We start from the raw sequence: 24,814 nt of genomic DNA, 5'->3' as shown, positions 1-24,814 counted from the left end.
GGCCCTCTGAAGGCATACAGACTGCGCTGCTGCACTATATGATTTCCCCTGAATTGTGGTGCAGGGTTTGGGAGGGGATTCTGTGGGCCCTCTTTCAGAGTCATACTTTTGGGGGCTGCCTGGCCGATTCTCTTTCCCTGACGTGCCCGGGGACTTGGGGGAGTATCCTCCTGCGGAGGTTTTATGTACGGCCTCCGGAGATGTCTGCCTCCGTGCCGTTAGTGCTGCCTTTGATTGCTGTGGCAGTTTAGCCGACTCACCCTTCCCTTTGCTCGTTGGTGGATTAGCGGAGCGTCCTGCTGCTGCAGTCGGAGACATGTTTGCCTCCTGGGTGGCCGCGTGTCTCTCCGGCACTTCCTGCGTCTCTCAAGAGGCAGTGCTGTGCTGTGCCGGTCCGGGTAGCGAGAGGACCGGCCTCAAGTAACGGTCCAGGGGCCGAGATTTCAGCCGGGACGGCTTCTGATGTGAAGCTGCGGGCTTCTGCTCCCTCTCGGAGCGTCTTCTGAGCTTCGGTGCCAGCGTGCACTTCTGTTAGAGGGCGAAATCAGCGCCAGGGACCCGGAGCTCAGCTCTCGCGCAGCCATCTTAGACGGTGGCTAGCCACACCCCCAAAAATAACATTTTTAATAATCATTTTTCCAAAAAAAGTCCACTGCCACAACCTCCACATACATCATTTCCTTTCAATCCTGTCTCCAACATCCACCCAGCATGCACTTCCATCCAACTTTTTATTAAACTTAATCCCCAAAATTTTAATCCCATCCTCCACTTTATTTAATCCAATATCCTCCCTTAAATCATTCGCCCCCAAACACCATATACTCACTTTTACTCCAATTCACTCTAAAGGCCCCACAAAATATCGACACTAACAGCTTCACTCTTGTAACCGCACTTTCACAATCACACACCACACACGTCATCCATGTAGCCATTCTACTCCCTACCACCACTTCCAGGAACCATAACACCTCTTATCACCTCATCTCTCAGCGGCCGCCCTGCCTTACTCCTGAACTAACTCTTATCCTCCGTCCAGTAACTCCATTAACCAATACACAACTAAAAATGCCGCCATATAAACTCCTTATACGCCTCACAAAATCACCCAGTTCTTCATCTCTCCTCACACCCTCCAGGATGGAAGAGTCTCTGAGCAACTGTGCCCTCCCCCTCACAACCAGCGCCCCGCCCACACTGATCACATGATTTATTACATCATCACAGGTCCTTACACAGGCCAATACTTCTCCTCTATACACAGGTATTCCTGGGAAATCCCCGCCCTCAGTGACATCACACTCCCCGGGTCACATGACTAGTGGATAGTAAGCACGAGGACGTGTGTGAGGCACAGAGTGTCCTGCACTGAGGAGAGAAGAGGTAAGTGACCAGAGGAGGGACTACAACTCCCAGCATGCTCCAGGAGCACACACACTATATGGAGGGACTACAACTCCCAGCATGCTCCAGGAGCACACACACTATATGGAGGGACTACAACTCTCAGCATGCTCCAGGAGCACACACTATATGAAGGGACTACAACTCTCAGCATGCTCCAGGGGCACACACACTATATGGAGAGACTACAACTCCCAGCATGCTCCAGGAGTACACACACCGTATGGAGGGACTACAACTCCCAGCATGCTCCTGGAGCACACACACTATATGGAGGGACTACACCTCCCAGCATGCTCCAGGAGCACACACTATATGTAGGGACTACAACTCCCAGCATGCTCCAGGTCCCTCCATGTGGGGTCCAGTATGTGCTATTAGTGAGGAGCGGCACAGTCCAGCGCCATCACTCCTCCCTCAGTCCAGTGACCTCCCCTCCATTGTCTGGAGAATCCCCATCTGTCACATCACACATGTCATGGACACAATTGCTTCATATAGAGTTTGCTCTTAGTTCTTGTCATGTTTCCTCAGGTTCTATAGATCCAGGACTCCCAGAGGTTTCTCCTAAAGATGATCCTTTCCATCAATGATCCACCAGGGATCCGGGAGAAGGACAGAGAGCAGATGGCGGCCAGGATCCTGGAGCTCACCCTGGAGATGATCTCCTTGATAACCGGAGAGGTGAGAGTCTCCCAGGACACGGCTCTTATCTCTAGGAATAACAGCGGGAAATGACTGGAGAGGTGAAGGATTCTTAGGATCTATGTAGTGATCAGTGTCTCCCCATACACAGGATTACACAGTAGTGAAGAAGTCGTCTGGTGAGTGTGTGACCCCCCGTGTGTCAGGAGGATGGACCCAGAGCCCCATCACCGAGCCTCCACCTCATTCACTGATACATGAGCAGAAGATCCTAGAACTTACCTCCAGGATCACTGAGCTGCTGAGCGGAGAGGTGAGCGCTGCCGGGAATGCTGGGACATTGTACAATAACACAAGGGAGGGGTCTGGGTGATGACTGTGTCATTGTGGGTGTCAGGTTCCTATAAGGTGTCAGGACGTCACTGTCTATTTCTCCATGGAGGAGTGGGAGTATATAGAAGGACACAAGGACCAGTACAAGGACATCATGATGGACCACCAGCCCCTCACATCACCAGGTAAGAGGAGACCTTCCTGATTATAGAGGACAGAGCAGGTGTGAGGTCACCTCCTCCATCATCTCATCATCACATATAGACAATGGATCAGTCACTGTGTATATTTCCTATAGATGGATCCAGTCAGAGAAATCCACCAGAGAGATGTCCCAGTCCTGGAGATTCCCGAGATATTACACAGGAACCAGAGAGATGTCCCCGTCCTGGAGATTCCCGAGATATTACACAGGAACCAGAGAGATGTCCCAGTCCTGGAGATTCCCGGGATATTACACAGGAACCAGAGAGATGTCCCAGTCCTGGAGATTCCCGGGATATTACACAGGAACCAGAGAGATGTCCCCGTCCTGGAGATTCCCGGGATATTACACAGGAACCAGAGAGATGTCCCAGTCCTGGAGATTCCCGGGATATTACACAGGAACCAGAGAGATGTCCCCGTCCTGGAGATTCCCGGGATATTACACAGGAACCAGAGAGATGTCCCAGTCCTGGAGATTCCCGGGATATTACACAGGAACCAGAGAGATGTCCCCGTCCTGGAGATTCCCGGGATATTAAAGAGGAGCTGGAGGAGAACGTCCCACTGGATCATCAGGTAGATGGAGCTGAGGTTCCTGTGAATCCTCTATAGATGGATGTAATGAGGCTACTTACCTTCTCCAGCAGCAGTGGGTGGAGGGTCTATGGGGAGATGTTGGTCGGTCATAACTACAAATGGTAGAAGAGCAGGAGAAGTGAATAATCTTGTCCCTGGTGTCCATGAGTCTCCACCTCAGGATCGGGTCACATCGGGTTATGCAGTAATATAACCGGAACATTGATGTTGATGTGTAAAATATTGGGATGAATGTGGATCCCGTCTCCTCCTGCAGGAGATTATTCCCTTAGTTCCTGGTTCTGGAGGTTTCTGTCCATCACTTGGATATAAGAGAATCTCTGGAGACATTTCCTTGTTTTCTCATGTCCTTCATGTTGGATCTTTCCAGGAAAGTTGTGGTGGAAGGAGGAGCGGAGAGGAAATCCCCTCATCAGTGACAGAGGAGGGTAAGAGCCTTTCATGTATCTTGTGGGTTATTCTTCCCTTATACATTGCAGGGAGAGGTCACATCCAGGGGTCGGATCAGTCTGTATCTATATCTCCCTCATCCCAGGTAGAGAGCGATGTGTACTCAATTATAAGCCGAAGCACATAATATTACCACAAAAATACTGGGAAAGCCCATTGACTCGAGTATAAGCCTAGGGTGGTAAATGCATTAGTCACAGGCTCTCTCAGTATATAGCTAGCCAGTCCCCTTCCCCCTAGCAATTTTTGCAAATAGAAAACCGGATGACGTCTCTAAGGCTGGGGTGGTGGTGGTAGTAAGCCTGAAAAGTGAAGTGATTATATAAAAGATGGGAGGGGTTATGGTGTCGCCTTCCAGGCTCATTTACATGTAGCAGTGATATGATACTGATATGTGGACCAGTAAGCACAGGCAGGGACGTTACATCTTGGGACCGAGGTAGGAATCGCTGTGGCGCATGTACTTCCACCACTGAGGATTTCAGGACATCACTCCTTGCTTCCGGGTTGCCTCCTCCTCAGTTTCCTCTTCTTCTACCTTCTCATCCGGTCAGTGTTGGACTGGCGGTACCAGTTTCAGCACAGCCATGGGAAACACAGCAGAATGTGCTGAAACATATGTGTGAGCAAAAGACCGAACACCACCCAAAGTAGGGAAATTTCCCCCAACCTCTGGAGTAAGTCTCTGGATCAACTGAAACTGTTTTTCAGTTCTGGGCACCGGTCCATAAAACGGAAGCCCTGGAGCTGGAGAAGGTTCAACGTAGAGACACAAAAACGATAAGGGGTATGGAGGGTCTCAGTTATGAGGAAAGATTAAATCAATTAGATTTATAGAGTCTAGAGACGACTAAGAGGGGACATGATCAACTTATATAAATATATGGATGGTCCATACACAATACATTATATGGTAGTAAGTTGTTCCAGATTAAATCAAATCAAAAAGCAAGGGGGCGGAGTCTGCATCTGGAGAAAACCAGGTTTAATCACCAGAGGCGACAGGACTTTTTTACTATAATTATGGTCAATCTGTGGAATAGCGGAGCTCAGGCGCTGGTCACAGCAGGGACAGCAGAGAGCTTCAAGAAGGGCCTAGATGCCTTTTTACACGTAAATAACATTGATGGTTATGTTATATAGAATTGTTTCCCCTAAATCCCTTCCTCATCCAATCCCATCCCTTCCCTTCCTTGGTTGAACTTGATGGACATGTGTCTTTTTTCAACCGTAAAACTATGATACTATGAATGGCATGAAGCTCAAAGATCCGGCAGGGGTTGATGGGAGCAGCCGGCTTATAAGGAAAACCTGGAACTGGGCAGTGCCATACAGCGCCAATCTTCGTGAGCCAGCGCGCGCCCTAGGGCTAGGTGTGCTCTGTAGAGCGCTTGGCGACGAAGTTTCAGGCTGGGCAGAAGTATCTGCTGACTGGTACTGTTAGTACTTGAGGTCCTGGCTTCATGAGGTGCATAGGCTGCAGCAGTCTGGGGGCCAAAGTCGGACCCGTAATTGCCTAAAAATGGCAGGTGACAGTCCTGGGGCACTTGATGTAGTGAGTGTCCTGTATGAAGTCCAGATGGTGAGGGATTTACAAGAGAGTGACGGAGTATTGAGATATGAGCATCGGCTCTGCTCGTCAGTAGGCCACGCCCCTCTAAATGAATTGTATTTTAAGGTTAGTAAGCAGACAGTAAGTTCCTGTGGTTAGTGTACACACAAATGGGTTGGAGAGCTCCCTCCAGAAGATGCCGCCATTCTTCCAGAGGAAGTTTGATGGCTAACAGTTCTCTGTCACCAATCGAATAATTTTTCTCAGTGGAAGAAAAAGTCTTTGAAAAGAAGCCGCATGTAAGAGTTCAGCCATTAGGCCCTTTCTGGGTGAGCACAGCTCCTACGGAGGATGCATTCACCTCGAGATGAAAGGGTTTGTCTGTGTCAGGCTTAGTGAGCACAGAAGCCGAGGAAAAGGCGGACTTTAGCTTGGAGAAGGTCTCTTCAGCTGTAGGAGGCCAGGCACGTGGATTGGCACCTTTCTTGGTGAGTGCTACGATGAGGCAATGGACTTTATCACTGATCTGCCTGTCTCCTCGGGCAATACTGTCATCTGGGTGGTGATGGACCGGTTTTCCAAGATGTCCCATTTTGTTCCTCTTCGAGGTCTTCCGTCTTCTCCACGGCTTGCCAGTTTGTTCTTCAAACATATCTTCCGGCTGCATGGTCTTCCACTTCACATCGTGTCTGACCGAGTTGTCCAGTTTGTTTCCAAGTTCTGGCGTTCCTCGTGTAACCAGCTACAAGTCAACCTTGACTTTTCCTCTGCCTACCACCCTCAGTCGAAAGGCCAAGTAGAAAGGGTGAACCAGACTTTAGGCTGTTACCTCCGCCTCTTCGTCTTAGCCCGTCAAGATAACTGGACTGATCTGCTACCATTGAGTTCTCTTACAATTCCCTGGACTCTGGGTCTGCTGGCGCGGCTTTGTTCTTTGTGATCTACGGACGAGTCCCTCGTCCTCCTCTTCCGCTGTCTACTCCCTCAGTTGTCCCTGCGTTAGAGGATCTGGTGCAGGACCTCAAATCAATTTGGGACCAGACCCACCAGTCTTTTCTCACAAGCCATTGACCGCACCAAGACCCAGGCTAATAAGAAACGTTGAACTCCTCCTGTCTTCTTTCCGGGTGACAAGGTGTGGTTATCCCCCAGATAAGTCTGGCTGAAGATACCCAGCTACGAACTTGATCCCCGATTCCTTGGTCCCTTTGAGGTAATCAAGCGCATAAATCAAGTGGCCTACAAGCTCCACCTTCCTCCATCAATGCGCATCCCGAACTCCTTCCATGTCTCTCTCCTGAAGCCAGTCATTTTGAACCGCTTCCCTCAGCAATCTTCTCCTCCTGCTCCTGAGGCTGATTTCCCCTGATGTCTATAAAGTTAAGGAGGTCCTGGACATGAAGACCATGAGAGGTAAGCGATTCTTCCTTGTAGACTGGAAGGGGTTCGGGCCTGAAGAGAGATCCTGGAAGCCCGAAGAGAACATTTTGGATTGGACTTTCCTCCAGAGGTTTCTTGGGACCAAAAAGAAGAGGGGGAGACCTAAGGCCTCTCCGTCACACTGCCCTGGGCCCCTTTCCGAACTTACCTTTCCACGTTCCCGCTCCTGTCTGGACTAGGCCACGTGCGTGTCCCCTCTCCCCAGGCTGCGCCCGGTGGTACTTGGAGATTAAAAGGGCCAGCGCACAGGTTATTGGAGCTGGTCACTTTCGGCTCTGCTATTTAAACATGGCGTCTACCATCATTCCCTGCAGGATCTTCAAGCCATGTTTGTGAAGTGAAAGCCCTCCTGTGTTCTTAATTTATCAGCGTTCCTGCATTCCAGTTCCTGCTCCCGTGTTCCAGTCTGTTCCGTGTTCCTGTATCCGTGTTTCTGCTGTGAGTTCCAGTGTTCCTCCTGCGCTGTTCTCCTGCTGTCACCCCGGGCTCGGACTGTGTCCTGCATCGCTACCTTGGCTGCCACTACGGGCTAGTCGTACCCATGAAACTACTTGGTGGCACCCTGTCGCAAAAAAATGCCATCACATGGCCCCAATAACGAAAAAGCTAAAATTTTATAGCCTACAAAAGGGGCCAATGAGGAAACTAAAATCCTGGCAGCTGCAGGTCCCTCCTTCCCTCCTGCGCCTCGCTGTACAAGTAACGGCCACATGTGGGGGGGTCTCTGTACTCGGGAGAAATTGCATAACAAATATCTTTTGGAAAAGTGTAAATTTTAGGGCGAAATGAACGTATAACCGACAAAATTTTACCATTCTAAATTTCACCTCCATTTTGATTTAATTATTATGAAGATCTAAAGGGGTTAACAATCTTCCTAAAAGCTGTTTCTGATAGCTTGAGGGGTGCAGATTTAAAAATGGGTTGGTTATACAGGGGGTTTGATGCTAAATATTTAAAATTTAATTCAGAACGGTAATTCTGATATAGTAAATTCTGAAAATACGTAAAAAAGCGATATTTGTAAGCTGTGTGACATCAAAATAAATTATCCAGACATTTCAAAAGTTATGAAAATGTAAAGTAGACACATGGGAAATGTTATGCAGCAACTTATTTAGGTGGTAATGATTTCAAATTTCAAAAATGGCTAATTTTTCAAAAAAATCATTATTTCTTTCTTTTTTTTTGTAAATAAACGCAAAACTTATCAGCCAAAATTTACCACTAAAATGAAGTAAAGGAATAAAACATGTGAGGGGAAAAAACAATCTCAGAATCGCTTTGATAAGTAACAGTCTTCAAAAGTTTTTTTTTTTTTATCAATTCTGTTTTTATTAAAAATTTTTAACCACGAATGGATACAATATACATATTCATGATGGTTTGTACATTTCAAAGATACAGAACATACCATGGTAAGAAATCTCCTATTACATCTAGTCATACATATTCAAAGTATACAGCATCTACATATTATGAGGTAAGTAGCGATGACTACAAATCTTCAAAAGTTCTAACCATATAAAGCGACGCAATTCAGAATCCAAAAAATGGGGATGAGCCTTTAGCTGCGAAATGGCTGCGTCCTTAAGGGGTTAAAAGTATAAAGTGCTAAATGAGGAACGATTACCAAACCAAAAATTACCAAAACATGAAGTCTTAGAAAATACATAATGAATAAAGTGTGAGAAATAACGACTGCACTATACTAAATAAAATGCAATATAAAGGATGAGAAAACAAAATCACAAATGCAATCGATAAAATAGACAAATCATAAGACCCAAATAGCATAGATCGGTTGTTGGGAAAATATTTGAAGGGTTTGTTAGAGATGCTATCCTGGAGTATCTCACTGCACATAACCTTATAATCCAGCTTCAGGTTTATGAAGGATCGGTCCTGTCAGACTAATCTGATCGGTTTCAACGACGGGGTAAGTTCTAGTCTGGACCTGAGGGAGGCCGGGGATGTTGTATACAGTATATGAACTTTTCCAAGGTATTAGATACAGTGCCATATAAAAGGCATACAATGAGAAATGCTGGGACGAGGGGAAAATCTGTGTATTTGAGTAAGCAATTGGCTTAGTGCTAGAAAACAGAGGGTCGTTATAGAGGTTTTACAAAGTAGAGTTTCAATATTTGTAGATGATACTAAGCTCTGTAAAGTAATTAATAGAGAGGAGGATAGTATAATATTATATATAAATTTGTGGAAATTGGAGTCATGGGCTGCCAAATGGCAGATGAGGTTTAATGTAGATAAATGTAAGGTTATGGACTTGGGTCAAGGAAATGGAAATTTTATGTTTTAAATGGTAACTTTCTTGTTAAAACTAAAAAAAGACTTGGGGTGTATAGTAAATTATGTTTTAGTGATCAGTGTCAGGCATCTGCTTCTAAAGCAAGTACATTTATGGGATGAATCAGGAGAGGAATAGATTATCATGGTGTTATGATAGTTTTACTTTTATATAAATCACTGGTCAGACCGCACATTACCTGGTAGAACTGGAATGGGTGCAGAGAAAAGCAACCAATATTATTAGGGGAATAGGGGGATTAGAATACAACGACAGATTACTAATTTTGGGGTTATTCAACTTAGAAAAAAGACGGCTGAGGGGAGACCTCATTACAATGTAAAAATACCTGAACAAGGGTCTCTCCAAATATCTTTTTATACCTGGGCCTGCCATCAAGAGTAGGGGAAATCCTCTACGCCTAGAGGAGAGGTGGTTCTACCATCACCATAGACAGGGGGCATCCTCTACACCTAGAGGAGAGGAGGTTCTACCATCACCATAGACAGGGGGCATCCTCTACACCTAGAGAAGTGGCAATTCTATCATCACCATAGACAGGGGCATCCTCTACACCTAGAGGAGAGGAGGATCTACCATCACCATAGACAGGGGGCATCCTCTACACCCAGAGGAGAGGAGGTTCTACCATCACCATAGACAGGGGGCATCCTCTACACCTAGAGGAGAGGAGGTTCTACCATCACCATAGATAGGGGGCATCCTCTACACCTAGAGGAGAGGAGGTTCTACCATCACCATAGATAGGGGGCATCCTCTACACCTAGAGGAGAGGAGGTTCTACCATCACCATAGATAGGGGGCATCCTCTACACCTAGAGGAGAGGAGGCTCTACCATCACCATAGACAGGGGGCATTCTCTACATCTAGAGGAGAGGAGGCTCTACCATCACCATAGACAGGGGGCATCCTCTACACCTAGAGGAGAGGAGGTTCTACCATCACCATAGACAGGGGCATCCTCTACACCTAGAGGAGAGGGGGCTCTACCATCACCATAGACAGGGGGCATCCTCTACACCTAGAGGAGACGAGGTTCTACCATCAACATAGACAGGGGGCATCCTCTACACCTAGAGGAGAGGAGGTTCTACCAACAGCATAGATAGGAGGCATCCTCTACACCTAGAGGAGAGGAGGTTCTACCATCACCATAGACAGGGGGCATCCTCTACACCTAGAGGAGAGGAGGTTCTACCATCACCATAGATAGTGGGCATCCTCTACACCTAGAGGAGAGGAGGTTCTACCATCACCATAGATAGGGGGCATCCTCTACACCTAGAGGAGAGGAGGTTCTACCATCACCATAGATAGGGGGCATCCTCTACACCTAGAGGAGAGGAGGTTCTACCATCACCATAGATAGGGGGCATCCTCTACACCTAGAGGAGAGGAGGTTCTACCATCACCATAGATAGGGGGCATCCTCTACACCTAGAGGAGAGGAGGCTCTACCATCACCATAGACAGGGGGCATCCTCTACATCTAGAGGAGAGGAGGCTCTACCATCACCATAGACAGGGGGCATCCTCTACACCTAGAGGAGAGGAGGCTCTACCATCACCATAGACAGGGGGCATCCTCTACACCTTGAGGAGAGGAGGCTCTACCATCACCATAGACAGGGGGCATCCTCTACACCTTGAGGAGACGAGGTTCTACCATCACCATAGACAGGGGGCATTCTCTACACCTAGAGGAGACGAGGTTCTAGCATCACCATAGACAGAGGGCATCCTCTACACCTAGAGGAGAGGAGGTTCTACCATCACCATAGATAGGGGGCATCCTCTACACCTAGAGGAGAGGAGGTTCTACCATCACCATAGATAGGGGGCATCCTCTACACCTAGAGGAGAGGAGGCTCTACCATCACCATAGACAGGGGGCATCCTCTACATCTAGAGGAGAGGAGGCTCTACCATCACCATAGACAGGGGGCATCCTCTACATCTAGAGGAGAGGAGGCTCTACCATCACCATAGACAGGGGGCATCCTCTACACCTTGAGGAGACGAGGTTCTACCATCACCATAGACAGGGGGCATCCTCTACACCTAGAGGAGAGGAGGTTCTACCATCACCATAGACAGGGGGCATCCTCTACACCTAGAGGAGAGGAGGTTCTATCATCACCATAGACCAGGGCATCCTCTACACCTAGAGGAGAGGAGGTTCTACCATCACCATAGACAGGGGGCATCCTCTACACCTAGAGGAGAGGAGGATCTACCATCACCATAGACAGGAGGCATCCTCTACACCTAGAGGAGAGGAGGTTCTACCATCACCATAGACAGGGATTCTTTACTGTAAGAGCAGTGAGACTGTGGAACTCTCTGCCGCAGGAAGTTGCATTGGCTGATAATTTGAACATGTTAGAGAGGGGTCTGGACTCCTTTCTGGAGAATAATAATATCACATTGTATGGGAATAAACCAGGGCGTTATTCTGACCGCTATATTAGGGTCGGGAAGGATTTTTTTTCCATGTTTTGGGCTAATTGGTATCAGTGTTGCAGAGCTTTTGCCTTCTTTTAGATCAATGCGTATTATTTCTAGGTCGTGCAGGAGCTGTATAACTAATATACAAGTAGAGTAATAGAGAGAGTTTGTACTCCAGCACTCAATCGGATAATACGGGTCTTCTTTATGATACCATGATTAATAATATGTTTAGATGAAACGCGTCGGTGTAAGGGTTGTATTCTCTGTGCACTATGGACTTTTTATTATAGTATAGAAGACTCATATTATCCGACTGAGTGCTGGAGTACAATCTCTTTCTTTTACTTTGTTTGGCACCTGCTTCGGGGCGGAGACCCGTGCACCTATCGGACGTGAGAGGGGCAGGTGAGCTGAGTTTGTTGATTTTATAATATACAAGTAGCACCTGATGAGTGGTAAATCCTCCAGTAGAAGCCCCTGTATATACGGCTGCCGGGGGCTTCTCCCACCCACTTTACTGGTTTTCTAGGACTGCGAGGCTCCGCTCCAGAGGGGGATGGGAATCTCTGGTTACACAACCCTCTTATGTCTGGGAAGATTCCAGTTTCTAAGGATTTGATGATTTATTTCATGGTTGGATTTTATTCAAATTGTATTTCAATGGATTAATATTCATGACCTTTCTCTCCATAGATGACTGTATGTTACTGACTGGCTGCTTTACTAATGCTTGTAACTGGAGAAAAGGAAACTTCCAATATTGATTTCTTGACTTTATTTTTTAGGAGAGGAAAGTACAAGAGGTTCCCATGGACGTCCCCCCTCATCTCCTTGTGGTGAAGTAGAAGACAATCAGTCACATCTTTACTCAGAGGAGGGAAATCATGGAGATAAGAGGCAGTTATCATGTCCGAAACATGGAAAACGTGTTACCTCGAAATCAAATCTTGATCAACACCTGAGAACTCACACAGGAGAGAAGCCATATTCATGTTTCAGATGTGGGAAACATTTTAGTGTGAAATCAGATCTTGTTGTACATAAGAAAATTCACACACTGGAGAAGCCATTCTCATGTACTGAATGTGGGAAATGTTTTACCCAGGAATCACATCTTGTTGTACATCAGAGAATTCACACAAGAGAGAAGCCATTTTCATGTACTGAATGTGGTAAATGTTTTACCTGGGAATCACATCTTGTTGTACATCAGAGAATTCACACAGGAGAGAAGCCATTTTCATGTACTGAATGTGGTAAATGTTTTACCCGGGAATCAAGTTTTGTGGTACATCAGAAAACTCACAAAGGAGAGAAGCCCTTTTCATGTACTGAATGTGGGAAATGTTTTAACCTGGAATCACATCTTGTTGTACATCAGAGGATTCACACAGGAGAGAAGCCATTTTCATGTACTGAATGTGGTAAATGTTTTACCCGGGAATCACATCTTGTTGTACATCAGAGAATTCACACAGGAGAGAAGCCATTTTCATGTACTGAATGTGGGAAATGTTTTAGAGAGAAATCCTGGCTTGTTACACATCAGAAAATTCACACAGGAGAGAAGCCATTCTCATGTACTGAATGTGGGAAATGTTTTACCCGGGAATCACATCTTGTTGTACATCAGAGAATTCACACAGGAGAGAAGCCATTTTCATGTACTGAATGTGGGAAATGTTTTACCCGGGAATCACATCTTGTTGTACATCAGAGAATTCACACAGGAGAGAAGCCATTTTCATGTACTGAATGTGGGAAATGTTTTTCCCGGAAATCATCTCTTGTTATACATCAGAGAACTCACACTGGGGAGAAGCAATTTTCATGTACTGAATGTGGCAAATGTTTTATCCAGGAATCAAATCTTGTGGTACATCAGAGAACTCACACAGGAGAGAAACCATTTTCATGTACTGAATGTGGGAAATGTTTTGCCCATGAATCAACCCTTGCTGTACATCAGAGAACTCACACAGGAGAGAAGCCATTTTCATGTACTAAATGTGGGAAATGTTTTGCCCATGAATCAACCCTTGCTGCACATCAGAGAACTCACACGGGAGAGAAGCCATTTTCTTGTACTAAATGTGGGAAATGTTTGAGAGATAAATCCAGTCTTGTTAAACATCAGAGAACTCACACAGGAGAGTTTCCATTTTCATGTACTGAATGTGGGAAATGTTTTAACCAGGAATCACATCTTGTTGTACATCTGAGAATTCACACAGGAGAGAAGCCATTTTCATGTACTGAATGTGGGAAATGTTTTACCCAGGAATCACATCTTGATGTACATCGGAGAATTCACACAGGAGAGAAGCCATTTTCATGTACTGAATGTGGGAAATGTTTTAGAGAGAAATCCTGGCTTATTAAACATCAGAAAATTCACACAGGAGAGAAGCCATTCTCATGTACTGAATGTGGGAAATGTTTTACAAAGAAATCCATTCTTGTTACACATCAGAGAATTCACACAGGAGAGAAGCCATTTTCATGTACTGAATGTGAAAAATGTTTCAGCGAGAAATCCAGACTTACTGCACATCAGACAATTCACACAGGGGCAAAGCCATTTTCATGTCTAGAATGTGGGAGATGTTTTAGACAGAAAGGAGGTCTTTTTAATCATCAGAGAACTCACACAGGAGAGAAACCATTTTCATGCTCCGAATGCAGTAAGTGTTTCGTTAATAGATCAAATCTTGTTAGACACAAGAGAACTCACAAAGAAGAGAAATTATTTTTATTTCCAGAAAGTGGAAAATCTTTTACCGGAAAAATCAATTTTGTCTAACACCAGAGATGTTACACAGGAGAGAGGCCACTTTCATGTACAGAATGTTAGAAATGTATTTGTAGCAAAGTAAAGCTTTTCCAACATCACAGAACTTGGGGCAGAAGCCATTTTCATGTTCAGAATGCAGAAAATGTTTTATTCGTCCTGCAAGTAATGGAGCAAAGTCCACAAATCATCAACACGACAACCACTGGTCGCCAGAGAGATCGATGGACTCGATATAAAACTTCCTCCAGGAAGCAATCACTTACAGGGACACTCAGCTTTCAGGACTTTTCCTTTCACCTTTTAAAACCCATGGCTGGAAATAGATGGAAGTACAAAAGGAACTGAGCCGCACTACAGCTCCCCTGCATCCAGGGGGACACCTAGGCCTCAGCTGCCAAATATCAGTCCTGGTTCTCATTCGGTTACTAAACTAGCTGCAGGAGTAGTTCTTATAGTCAGCATCAGTCCTTGTGAATTTTCTCACAATTCTTTGGTAAGGTTCTCTAATTCCTTCCCTGGTCCCTTCCTCATGACGCAGGTCTAGTCACCTGGACAGGCAACCACTGAACAAGGAAGTTTGTCCCTCCTTACAGGTGGATACAGAGAAGAGAATGTCTTACATAGTCTATAATCTGGATTATGTGATGCATTATATAAAGACAATATGTATTGCGGACCTTCTGGACCTTCCTTCTCTAATAGCCTGAATACTATAGCTCTTGGCCTCAGCGTGTAGTGTCCCAGAACCTCATCCCAGCTACTGGGTAATGTAGTTGTCACGTGGTTGATGATTTGCCAAATGTATTATGTGATTCAGTGTGCTCTATGCTGCCACCTACTGGCATAATTGTATAGGTGTGAGAGTTGTGGTCACATGACCTTTCCTCAGCCAGGCTTCCTGGGGAAGCCTCTAGAATCTTCTGAGGGAGGAGTCTCCCAAGTCAAACCTGTGAACTAGAGGGAGGAGCCAGTTGTGACTAGATGCTGAGGAGAAGGTATCAGTCAGGATTTGAGTGTACAGCTATTTAGGCCGCTCTTCACATTCAGCCTAGGCCCCAGCTTCCTATTCCGTGATTTAGTTAGAGATCTGTATTAAACAAAACCATTGGAGCGGCAGGGATCACGGCACTGATACTATTCAGATTTTCTGATGAAATTCGATTTGACCTTAATCGAATCATGACGAATCATATTAAAAACAGGTATTTCCTGGCTGCAGAGAGCCTGTAGGGTGTTGTAGAACGTTGTGCCATGCTCAAAGATGCATAGGGAGCGTGGTTTGGTCTTCAAACAATGCTGTGTTTTAGTATGACACGCACATGACAGCCGCCGCTCTTAGAATCGCTTCACTCTTCAATTCCATGGGCACTTCCAGGGGCCAACTTCACCAAATAAGTGAAGCGAGAATGCAGCCTGACAAGGTAACGTCTGTGCCAGCTCCAAAGGACTGAGCTGAGGGCCAAGATCCCACTGTAACTTCAAAGAGTGCACTCTTTTTACACTGACATCAGATGATTCCATAGACGACACAACCTGTTCTGTTAAACGTGGATACATTTAGAAACCCCCCTAAAAGAGTGCAGAGGGTGTCGGCAGTAATTTTGCATTGACGTCACTGATCATTTTGCCCTTCTTTTCATCCATCAGTGTCCGCTTTTAATCATTTAATAATCCATCATTATTGTTAAAGCAAACAGGAGTTGATCCAAAACAGATATGCCAGTAAATGGGATATTTGCATGTCCTCTGTGTTCTGTATCCACTCCTGCTTTTGGCCATAAATCCTGAAGATGAAATTAAGGGGAAAACCAAACATAGTGGCAACGTCATAGAGTGGTGGAGGGTGAAAACAGCATTATGGTAATCACAGGGTGTCCCAGGGAGACAGCGGTCAGTTGGCGGCAGCATGAGTAGGCCGCAGAGTGGCACAATGACAAATTATGGAGGAAACAGCAACATGGTAGGCCACAGTGTGGCACAATGACAGAGTGTGGAGGTGGCAGCAGTAGCAGGAGGTCAGAGAGTAGCACAATGATGAATTCAGGTGGTGGCAGCAACATGATAGGTCACAGTGTGGTACAATGACAGAGGAGGTGGCAGCAGCAGGAGGTCAGAGAGTGGCAGAATGACAAACTCAGGTGGTGGCAGCAACATGGTAGGCCACAGTGTGGCACAATGAGTTTGGAGGTGCCAGCAGCAGCAGGAGGTCAGAAAGTGGCACAATGACAGAGAGTGACTGTGGGTGAAAATTGCAGTCCTTGATAAAGATGGTGGGAGGCAGATTCAGCAACTGGCAGTAGATGTGTTGCATCAGGCATGTGGCAGCGTCAGAATAGTGGCTGAGGCAGGTAGTTAGAATCTAGACTTATTTCTAAACGTTTGAGGGAGGCATCATGGCTGATCTAATTTGATGCATAAGGCATTGGTGTTGAAATCCTGGCCGATCCAAGCCTGATTCATCTTGACAACGGTCAGACCCAGTTCACCATTCTCAAAGTGTTCTCCTTTGGATGGAGTCCTTGTACTTCTGGTAGACTGTGTCATATTGGCCTATGGCAAGCTGACACCCTCTTCTCCCGACGATGATGATGAAGCCCTTGCTTCACCCGGCTCCCAAGTGCGATCGGCTACATCATCATCAATTTGTGTTTCCCTGTCGCTGCTATTCTCCTCAACGGTCTCAGTACCTCACAGCCTGACTACTTGCAAGTGCAACATAAACTCCCATGCCACTGTCCACATCTTTACTTTGCCGCCTACTGCATGAAGCAGCGGATGTCTGCCCCACCTCTTCACTGCCAAGCAGCTGCTGACTGTCCTCAAACACTTCGTCCTCGCTTTATAGTGGTGCTGAGCCTAGACCACCTAGTAGCTTTCTGGCTGAGGGAAAGGAAGGCTGAGGACAAATGAGGGCCTCCTACCTGCTCCTGGGCCATGCCAACTAAGGGTTGTATCTGACGAACCCCTTTCCTGTCCATTTTCCTCCATTGTATTGCTGTTTTATCTCCTACCACTCAGCAATGGTCAATGTAAAATTCCATTTTTTGAGCAGGGACTCTCTAAGCAGACACATTATGATCCCTGTATGCTGACAATTTGGTTACATTAGCAGGATCCAGGTTAATCTACAATTTTATTTAGCTTCTGAACATTCACTAGTATCTGGCACACAGAAAAATAGAGATGAGACAGATCAGAGATGAGAGATGATGAGATCTATGAGATGCATATGACACAATTACACTCTCCAGCACTGCTAATTCAGCTATATCACACACACACAGTTAGCTCTACTGTGCCTCCTTCCCCTAATTTAAAGCTTTTATCTTGCCTGTAGGTTGTAGGTTTACGTTCCTCATGCATCTGTTTGCCGGCAGGAAATGTGAGAGTCTGTGTGTGTGTAAGCTCATTTGGGAATGCAGGTTGGAGGGACCGATGCCAAGACACTACAGCGTGAAACAGTAGAAACTATTCATGAGAAGAATCTGTATTGCTCGGCCCTGTACTTTCACATTACTCACAATAAACCAAAGGGACTTTGTTTCCTGAAATCCCAAAGCACATTTACGTGGATTAATTGTGAAGCCTGCATTAGTAATTTCAGCTATGACCATTTCCAACTGATGCAAATGGTCTCTCCATGTTCTACTAAATATCAAAACAATGGGGCACATTTACTTACCCGGTCCTGTCACGGTCCCCGAGGTGTGTTGTCCGACGAGGATGAAGTCCGGCGCAATTCTTCAAGATTGTGCGCCCGAGATCCTGCATCTGTTGCTTCTCCGCTGAGGTCCGCCGGAGTTCACCTTCTTCTTCCCGGTGTATGTGAGTGCATCTCTGGAGATACAATTTGAATTATAAATCCCACGCTTAGTCCGAATCAGTCGAGTTGTCCATCGGCCATGTCCCCCGATTTGTGTCGCATAAAAGTCAAATCCGATCACGTGCGCCAAAAACCCCAATTAAATGCGGCGCAAATTGGAGATAGTCTGGAAACCCGGCGAAAATGCGCCGTACGGACCCTTAGTAAATGTGCCCCATTGTCTAGATATGAAACTGTGTTCTACATAATCCCTTAATAGAATGGCCATGGCTCTATGAAATGTGGCTGGAGCGCTATGAAGACCCAATGGCAACTGGTACAAACCACTAGACATCGCAAAAGCAGTTTTTGCTGTTGATTTGTCATCAAGTGGAATTTGCCAATATCCCTTGCGTAAATCTAAAGTGGAAATATTTGCTGCATTGCTCAATTTTTCAAAAAGGTCATCAATGCATAGCGGTCAAATCTATAGATGGCATTAATTTAGCAAAAATCTTTGGCAAAACTTATTGGGGGTCAGTTACTAAGGGCCCGAATCGTGTTTCTCCGCCGGGTTACCCGATTTTCCCAGAATTGCCCCGGGTTTTTGGCGCACGCGATTGGATTGTAGCACATCGGCGCCAGCATGCACGCGACGGAAATCGGTGGGGGTGGCCGTAAGAAAACCCGACGGATTCAGAAAAACCGCCATATTTTTTTTTAAAAAGTGTCGCTTGACACGCACTTACCTGCACCCACGATAGCTTGGTGAATTCCAGTGAACTCCGACGGACTTAAGCTCAGCAGCAACACCTAGTGGACATCGGGCGTATTACCTTAGTGAATCACCGGAAGACCCGACTCCTCCACACAGAATGCGGCGGCGCTGGATCGCGAATGAACTGGGTAAGTAAATCTGCCCCAGTGTCCTATCTTTACCCGACCATCACTACAGGTGAAGACCAAGGACTTTTGGATGGTTCAATAACTCCTAGTTTTAGCCTTTCCTGTACTTCACTTTCAGCCATGCACTTTTTCTGGTAGTCGTTAAGGCTTCTGTCTGACTGGAGCATGGTCCCAGTATTTATTTCATGATGAACAAAGTACACACACCCAGGATTACTTCCGAACGTATGTGAACTTGACCTAATAAGGTTTCTCAAGCTACATTGTTGCTCCTTAGATAACTCTGGATTTAAAGTTACCTCTGACCAATCTACAAAATTGTACAACAAATCATAGAACTTTTCAGACATATCCTGTGAAGACTTCGTGACAATGGTACAAGCAGTGTTAGCTTCTGGAAAATCCTCTGGTTCTAGCCAATGTTTCATTACATGGGAAACCTTACTGCTTTGTTTTTTATCTGGGGTTTCAAGTTCAAAATCAACTGGACCTGTCTGTCTGATGACTCTGTAAGGCTCTTGCCGTTTTGCCAACAACTTATCTTTATGGCTAGGAAGCAAATGAAGTACCTTGTCACCATGAAATGTTGAACATACCATTTCTCTTTGTAACTTTTGGCTTTGTGTTCATTATCAGGGGCTACCTTCATCAATTGTTGAGTCTCTCTCTCATTTGTAACACATATTCTGACATTTTTATGAAACCAGGTTTATCTTCCCAATCCTCTTTGATAACATCCAAGTCCCCTTGGTCGTTTCCCATATAACAATTCAAATGGGCTAAACCCAGTAGACTCTTATGGTTCTTCACGATAAGCGAATAACAGAAAAGGTAACATTTGTCCCAATGTTTTGGGTCATTGTGTACAAATTTCCTAAGCATTTTCTTCTAGGTTTAGTTCTACCGCTCAGTTAGCCCGTCTGTCTGTGGATGATAGTTTTTGGGTCTGTATTTTTGAACCCAAGCAGAAGAATTTATCGAAACTGTTCAAGTACAATAACTTTACTTATCTGATCAAAGGTTCTGGTCTCTCTGGTTTCATCCATTTTAAGTCTTGCAGGCAGGTAAAGAATTCTCCTGGATTATCAGTGAGATAATACTTGAGCTGTCTGAACCTCTGTCTCCTCGCTAGGTTTCCTCACTGATGTAATATCATTTCAAAATAGTCTCTATAACCATGTCCTAGTTATTAGCATCATGTATGTCCATGTGGTTATACGCCAACTGGGCTTGTCCAGTAAGATGAAGGCCAAGTCTTTCTACCGACCTTATTCCTTAGGTCACTGACATGTACTTGCAATTCTTTTGAACATCGTAAAATATGCCCTAATATCATCTTGTGGAGTAAGTTTTGTCATATGAGGGTCTTTCCAAGGAGACACGGTCACAGGTGCAGGATGAGGAGGTGAAACAGCTTGCCCTTCCAATGTTGGTGTCTGCAACACCCCTGTCCAGCGTTCATCCTGACATTGCAATTCTTCTCTATTTTTCCTGATCTCCTCCATTTGCCTTTTTTCTGCTACAATCTGCTGCACAGTTAATCATTTCATCAGGTCGGTAATGTTCTCAGGTAAAGCCTTTTCGGGAGCTTTGGTCACACCTGGAGTTGATGAAGCAGCAGCAGCTCCTTGGACCTCTGATTCCTTCTCTTTCTCTGCAGGTGACCTGATTTTAGGTCTGGCACCTGAACTTTCCATCTTGCTGGATTTAGTTGCAGAAACTTGCTTCACATGAACAGTTTCTTTTGGTTTCATGCGCCAAAAACGAGTCATGTGAGCACTTCTGACACCTGGGGGCACATTTACTCAGAACGTCGGAAAAGTGCTATTTTAGTGTATAATGTGCCCTAATTAAATTAGTCCTGCCTTTTTTGATATTACCCTGGGATCCAACTTATAAAAATGAACAGGTAAAAATAAAAAGGTCACTAAGTGACACCGATTACGGACAAGACCCTGATATTTACATAGATAGTATTAGTATCCAAAGGGGGGTCCCAGACCGATACAAGGCTCAGGATCAGATTGCAGCCGGATTCGCATCCATTCCCCAAGTGCAAATCAACAAAAATATGAACTGGATAAATTACATTTACTATAATGAACAGAGGTTTGTAAATTACAGTAGGGATGCTTTCACTAGTATTGTGGAAGAACTGGGCCCCAATACTAGAATGACTTTACAAAATAGAATGACCCTAGATATAATACTCACAGAAAAAAGTGGAATGTGTGGAATGATAGGAGAAGACTGTTGCACTTACATCCCTCAGAATTCAGGTGCTGGTGGTAAAACACTGATAGCAATAAAGAAAATCACAGCATTGGCGGCCGAGATGAAGGAAAATGCAGGGGTAGATACCTCCTGGGCAGCATGGTTTATTAGCTAGACAGGAGGGTGGAAAGCACTTTTCCAACAAATAGAATTGGTACTATTCGGGATGTTCATCCTGGCTCTATTTTTTTTATGTTGTTATATACTATTATACAAGAGGTTGGCCAAAAAAATTGCAAATAACAAGGCTAAAGGAGTTTTTCCGAATATCGATAAACAGTCTGTTTGTTATATATCCATGAGGAATAGAAATCTGCCCGATTTGCCTGAGATCTCAATTTTGTCAGAACAGTCTGATGTTCCAGTTCTGGAACACCCAAATTCTTCCCCGATAGATAACCTATCTGCCATTGTGATCTCGGAATACTTAGCCCCTTCCCCAATAGTGGAAGCTTTAGTATAAGGGAAAGAAGGAGGACTCCATGTGTTAGTAAGGTTAGTGCTGGGAAATCGATCCAGGTGTCACAAGGGCACGTTGGGTCAATGACTCAGTGAAGCAATCCACTCCCCTCTCCCACCACATGGACAGCCTATAAGAAAAACGAATCGCAGCAAAGTGTAGGAAAAAGCTCAGTATTTAGGGGGGAATTGTGAGGGTCAAAGTAATGATTATGTGTCCATAATAATTATATGCTTTATGATTGTATATATGTGCCCTTTGCCCTATATTTTTGTACACTGTTTGTTATGAAATACAGAGTTTTTCCCTTACATCAGTTTTAACCAGACATGCAACTGTCAGCAGAACTCAAGTCTTGTGATGGAAAGCAGAAGATGGAAGAGTAGATGTTTGTTAAGAATAGCATCAGCATCCAGACTAGTGGTCAATTTACTGTAGACAACGGTGACTGGAAATTCCCCTGGCATAGCAACCAAGGCCTAGTTTTGAGGACCAATCAGCAGGGGTCGGGGGCCAGACATATATGCTTAGCTATAACCAATTATAATGATTTTAATGTATGTAACCACACTTTTTTCTATGGGTATAAGAAGCTATGTAATCAGGAAATAAACACAGTTCATTTCTCTTTTCTGTTCGGCAAGTTAAGAGCATGAACCTAAGATAAAACAGAACTTCAGTCTTCTGTCTTTTCTTATCCAAACGTGCACGCATGCTCAACTAATTTGGAGTGTCTGAGAGAAGAGTGTAAGGCGGGATTGACCCGACCCCGACACTGCGATTAACTAAGATTGTGTGCCATTAATCTGGCGCTTCCCCGCATTGGTCCAACAGAGTTCACCATCTTTTTTGTGGTGCATCTTTAACATACAGCGTGCAACACAATTTGCAGGTGAAATATGACACTTGGTCCGAATCAGTCGGACCAACCGACGACATGCCCCATAATGTGTGTCGCATGGAGACCAGCGCAGCTGCGCAACAAAAGAGTCACGTGCAACACAATCTCAGCACACACATCTTAAATACCTGTGCAAGCTGTTTTAGCCTAGAAGAACGTGAACAGTCTGACAAAAGTGCAGCGCAAAGCCCTTAGTAAATGTGCCCCCATATGTAAGGCATAGGCTTTTCAATGGACAACCAGACCTTGCTTGATGGAAATAATCCAAAGGAGTTTGTATTGAAAAGTCCATGTTTTCACAAAGGAAAGTCCATATATAACATAACAGATTCAATAGACATCAGGTTCTTGTAGTTACACGAATAATCAGAAGGCAAAAAAAGAATCTCCACAATCAAAATCCCCCCTGATTTCTGGTCAGTGACACCTTTTATACAATTGAAGGGGGGCGTGGCCTGGCTATGGAGGAGTAAGGAAGCAACCTTGCTTAGCTCCCGGGTTTAGCCAGGATTCCACCGCAGAATCTACATCCATCCTGCCTGATTCTACCCCACATGGGTCCCAGAAAGAAGAGGGAAACAGGGCCTGCCGCCCCAACCCCAACGAGGCCCGTACCGAAGGGAATTGACCGGTACCTGGTCCCTCAGGCCTCCCAGGACACGCGGCCTTCTCCAGCGGACGCGAGGGACCTGATTGATTTGGCTCCCCCGGACAACCCACCTCAAGGGTCCTCTCCCACAACTCTTCCCTGCTCACCAGAATACAGACCGCAGCCAGCGGAGGGACTCGATTCCGGGCTCCCAGAGCAGCATGGAGAGCGCGCCAAAATGGCAGATGTCACGGCCTCCTCTCACCTTCAGGCGCAGGCCTACACTTCCGCCGGGTCCCCGACATACCGCACACACCGCACTGGCGTGGATCCGACCTCTCCCGACTCTGCCCCGGCTCCAGAGGTAATAGCGGAGGCCATTAGCGTTCCGGTGCCGAAGGCCCTGAGAGGGAACGTCGCCTTATGGACCCCTGAGAGGCCCCACACATCACCTCCCGACCTTGCTGCCCTCCGGTCAGGGATGAACGGCACATGCCTCACTCCAGTCCGGAGTGACACCACTCCGCAGCACAGCCCCTCTGCAGCTCCAGCGGTGACAGGTGAGCGACAAATCCCCCCTGAGGTGCTGGACTTTGACCCGATTAGGGTCTCACAAGAGCAGGAGGCCACTGGGTCTCAGCCAGGGAAGGCCACAGACTTATGTCCCCTGGCCCCAGAGTTTTACCCCCCAGGCACAGAGGGGGCCCTTGCCTATGGGTCAGCTCCACATATATCCTCACATCATGCAGGGATATACCCGACTGTGAAAGTCCTGAAGGCCCCCCTGCTGAGTGACAAGCGAGGCTCATCGCCCCCACACCAACCTGCTAGCCCTGCTAGGTGCTCCCTGGGAGCCCCCTCCGACTCTCCTGGTACCTGGCCTCAGGATGCGCCGGTAGAACAGTCTCCTGGTCCTCCAGAGTCCTCCTTATCAAGGAGCCCGCGTTTATACTACAATGGCACCCAGGATAGTGATCCTGATCAATCTCTTGGTGATTCGCCCGTGAGGGCAGCCTCAACTCCCCCGCAGCCTTTTTCAAATTATCAATGCAACCCGATTGAAGCGGGTGTGCTGGCAGACCTACGTGCCCTCCGTAATCATATCAGAGCCATCCCAACCAGAGAGGATATGGAGAGTTATGTGGCTCGCCTTGAACAATCGTACAGAGTGAAGATGGCCGGCCTGCGCGGTGAAGTTCAACAGCTTGAACAGAGAGTATCCACCAATGAGTCCTCTCATCGCACCGTTACTGAAAGACTCACAGCCCATGACACACAGATCTCTCTTCACTCACAACAAATTCTGTCCCTCACTGAGCAGCTGGATGATGCCGAGAATAGGGGCCGCAGGAACAATATCAGAGTGCAGGGACTACCAGAAGCCATTGATAACCAGCAGATTGACAGTACCCTCAGAGCCATATTCAACAACATTCTTGGGGTCCCTGTGGACTCCCCTTTAGAGCTCGACAGAGCCCATCGAGCCTTGGGCCCTCGCCCAAATGATCCTTCTCGACCTAGAGACATCATCTGTAGAGTCCATAGATACCAGATCAAGGAGCAAATTATGAATAGAGCACGGGAGGCCGACAGGGTGCGCTACCGGGATGCAGAAATCCAGCTGCTGCCTGATTTGTCTCGCTTAACTGATTTGAAACGCAGGGCCCTCAAGCCCC

General features: G+C 46.1%; 2 protein-coding genes across 2 annotated transcripts; both read left to right on the top strand.

Annotated features, from left to right (window-relative positions):
• The first annotated feature begins 1,896 nt into the window (after positions 1-1,896).
• On the top strand, positions 1,897-3,204 carry LOC140116866 (uncharacterized). The gene is made up of 2 exons (XM_072133302.1): positions 1,897-2,570; positions 2,684-3,204. The coding sequence occupies exons 1-2, from the start codon at positions 2,489-2,491 to the stop codon at positions 3,202-3,204; spliced, it is 603 nt and encodes a 200-aa protein (XP_071989403.1). The 5' UTR covers positions 1,897-2,488.
• Positions 3,205-6,588: 3,384 nt separating this feature from the next.
• LOC140116865 (uncharacterized) lies at positions 6,589-18,535 on the top strand. The gene is made up of 2 exons (XM_072133301.1): positions 6,589-6,604; positions 12,198-18,535. The coding sequence occupies exons 1-2, from the start codon at positions 6,589-6,591 to the stop codon at positions 14,213-14,215; spliced, it is 2,034 nt and encodes a 677-aa protein (XP_071989402.1). The 3' UTR covers positions 14,216-18,535.
• Positions 18,536-24,814: the final 6,279 nt, after the last annotated feature.

Source organism: Engystomops pustulosus, chromosome 2, assembly GCF_040894005.1.
Source record: "Engystomops pustulosus chromosome 2, aEngPut4.maternal, whole genome shotgun sequence".
Lineage (NCBI taxonomy): Eukaryota > Metazoa > Chordata > Amphibia > Anura > Leptodactylidae > Engystomops > Engystomops pustulosus.
The sequence above is the reverse complement of the archived record's forward strand: the minus strand, read 5'-3'. Positions and strand labels throughout refer to the sequence as shown.

Bases quoted from the DNA above. Each gene is read 5' to 3' on its own strand.
- LOC140116866 (XM_072133302.1), top strand. From the start codon at position 2,489: ATGGAGGAGTGGGAGTATATAGAAGGACACAAGGACCAGTACAAGGAC. The intron at 2,571-2,683 runs GTAAGAGGAGAC...TATTTCCTATAG, and splicing joins CCAGCCCCTCACATCACCAG to ATGGATCCAGTCAGAGAAAT.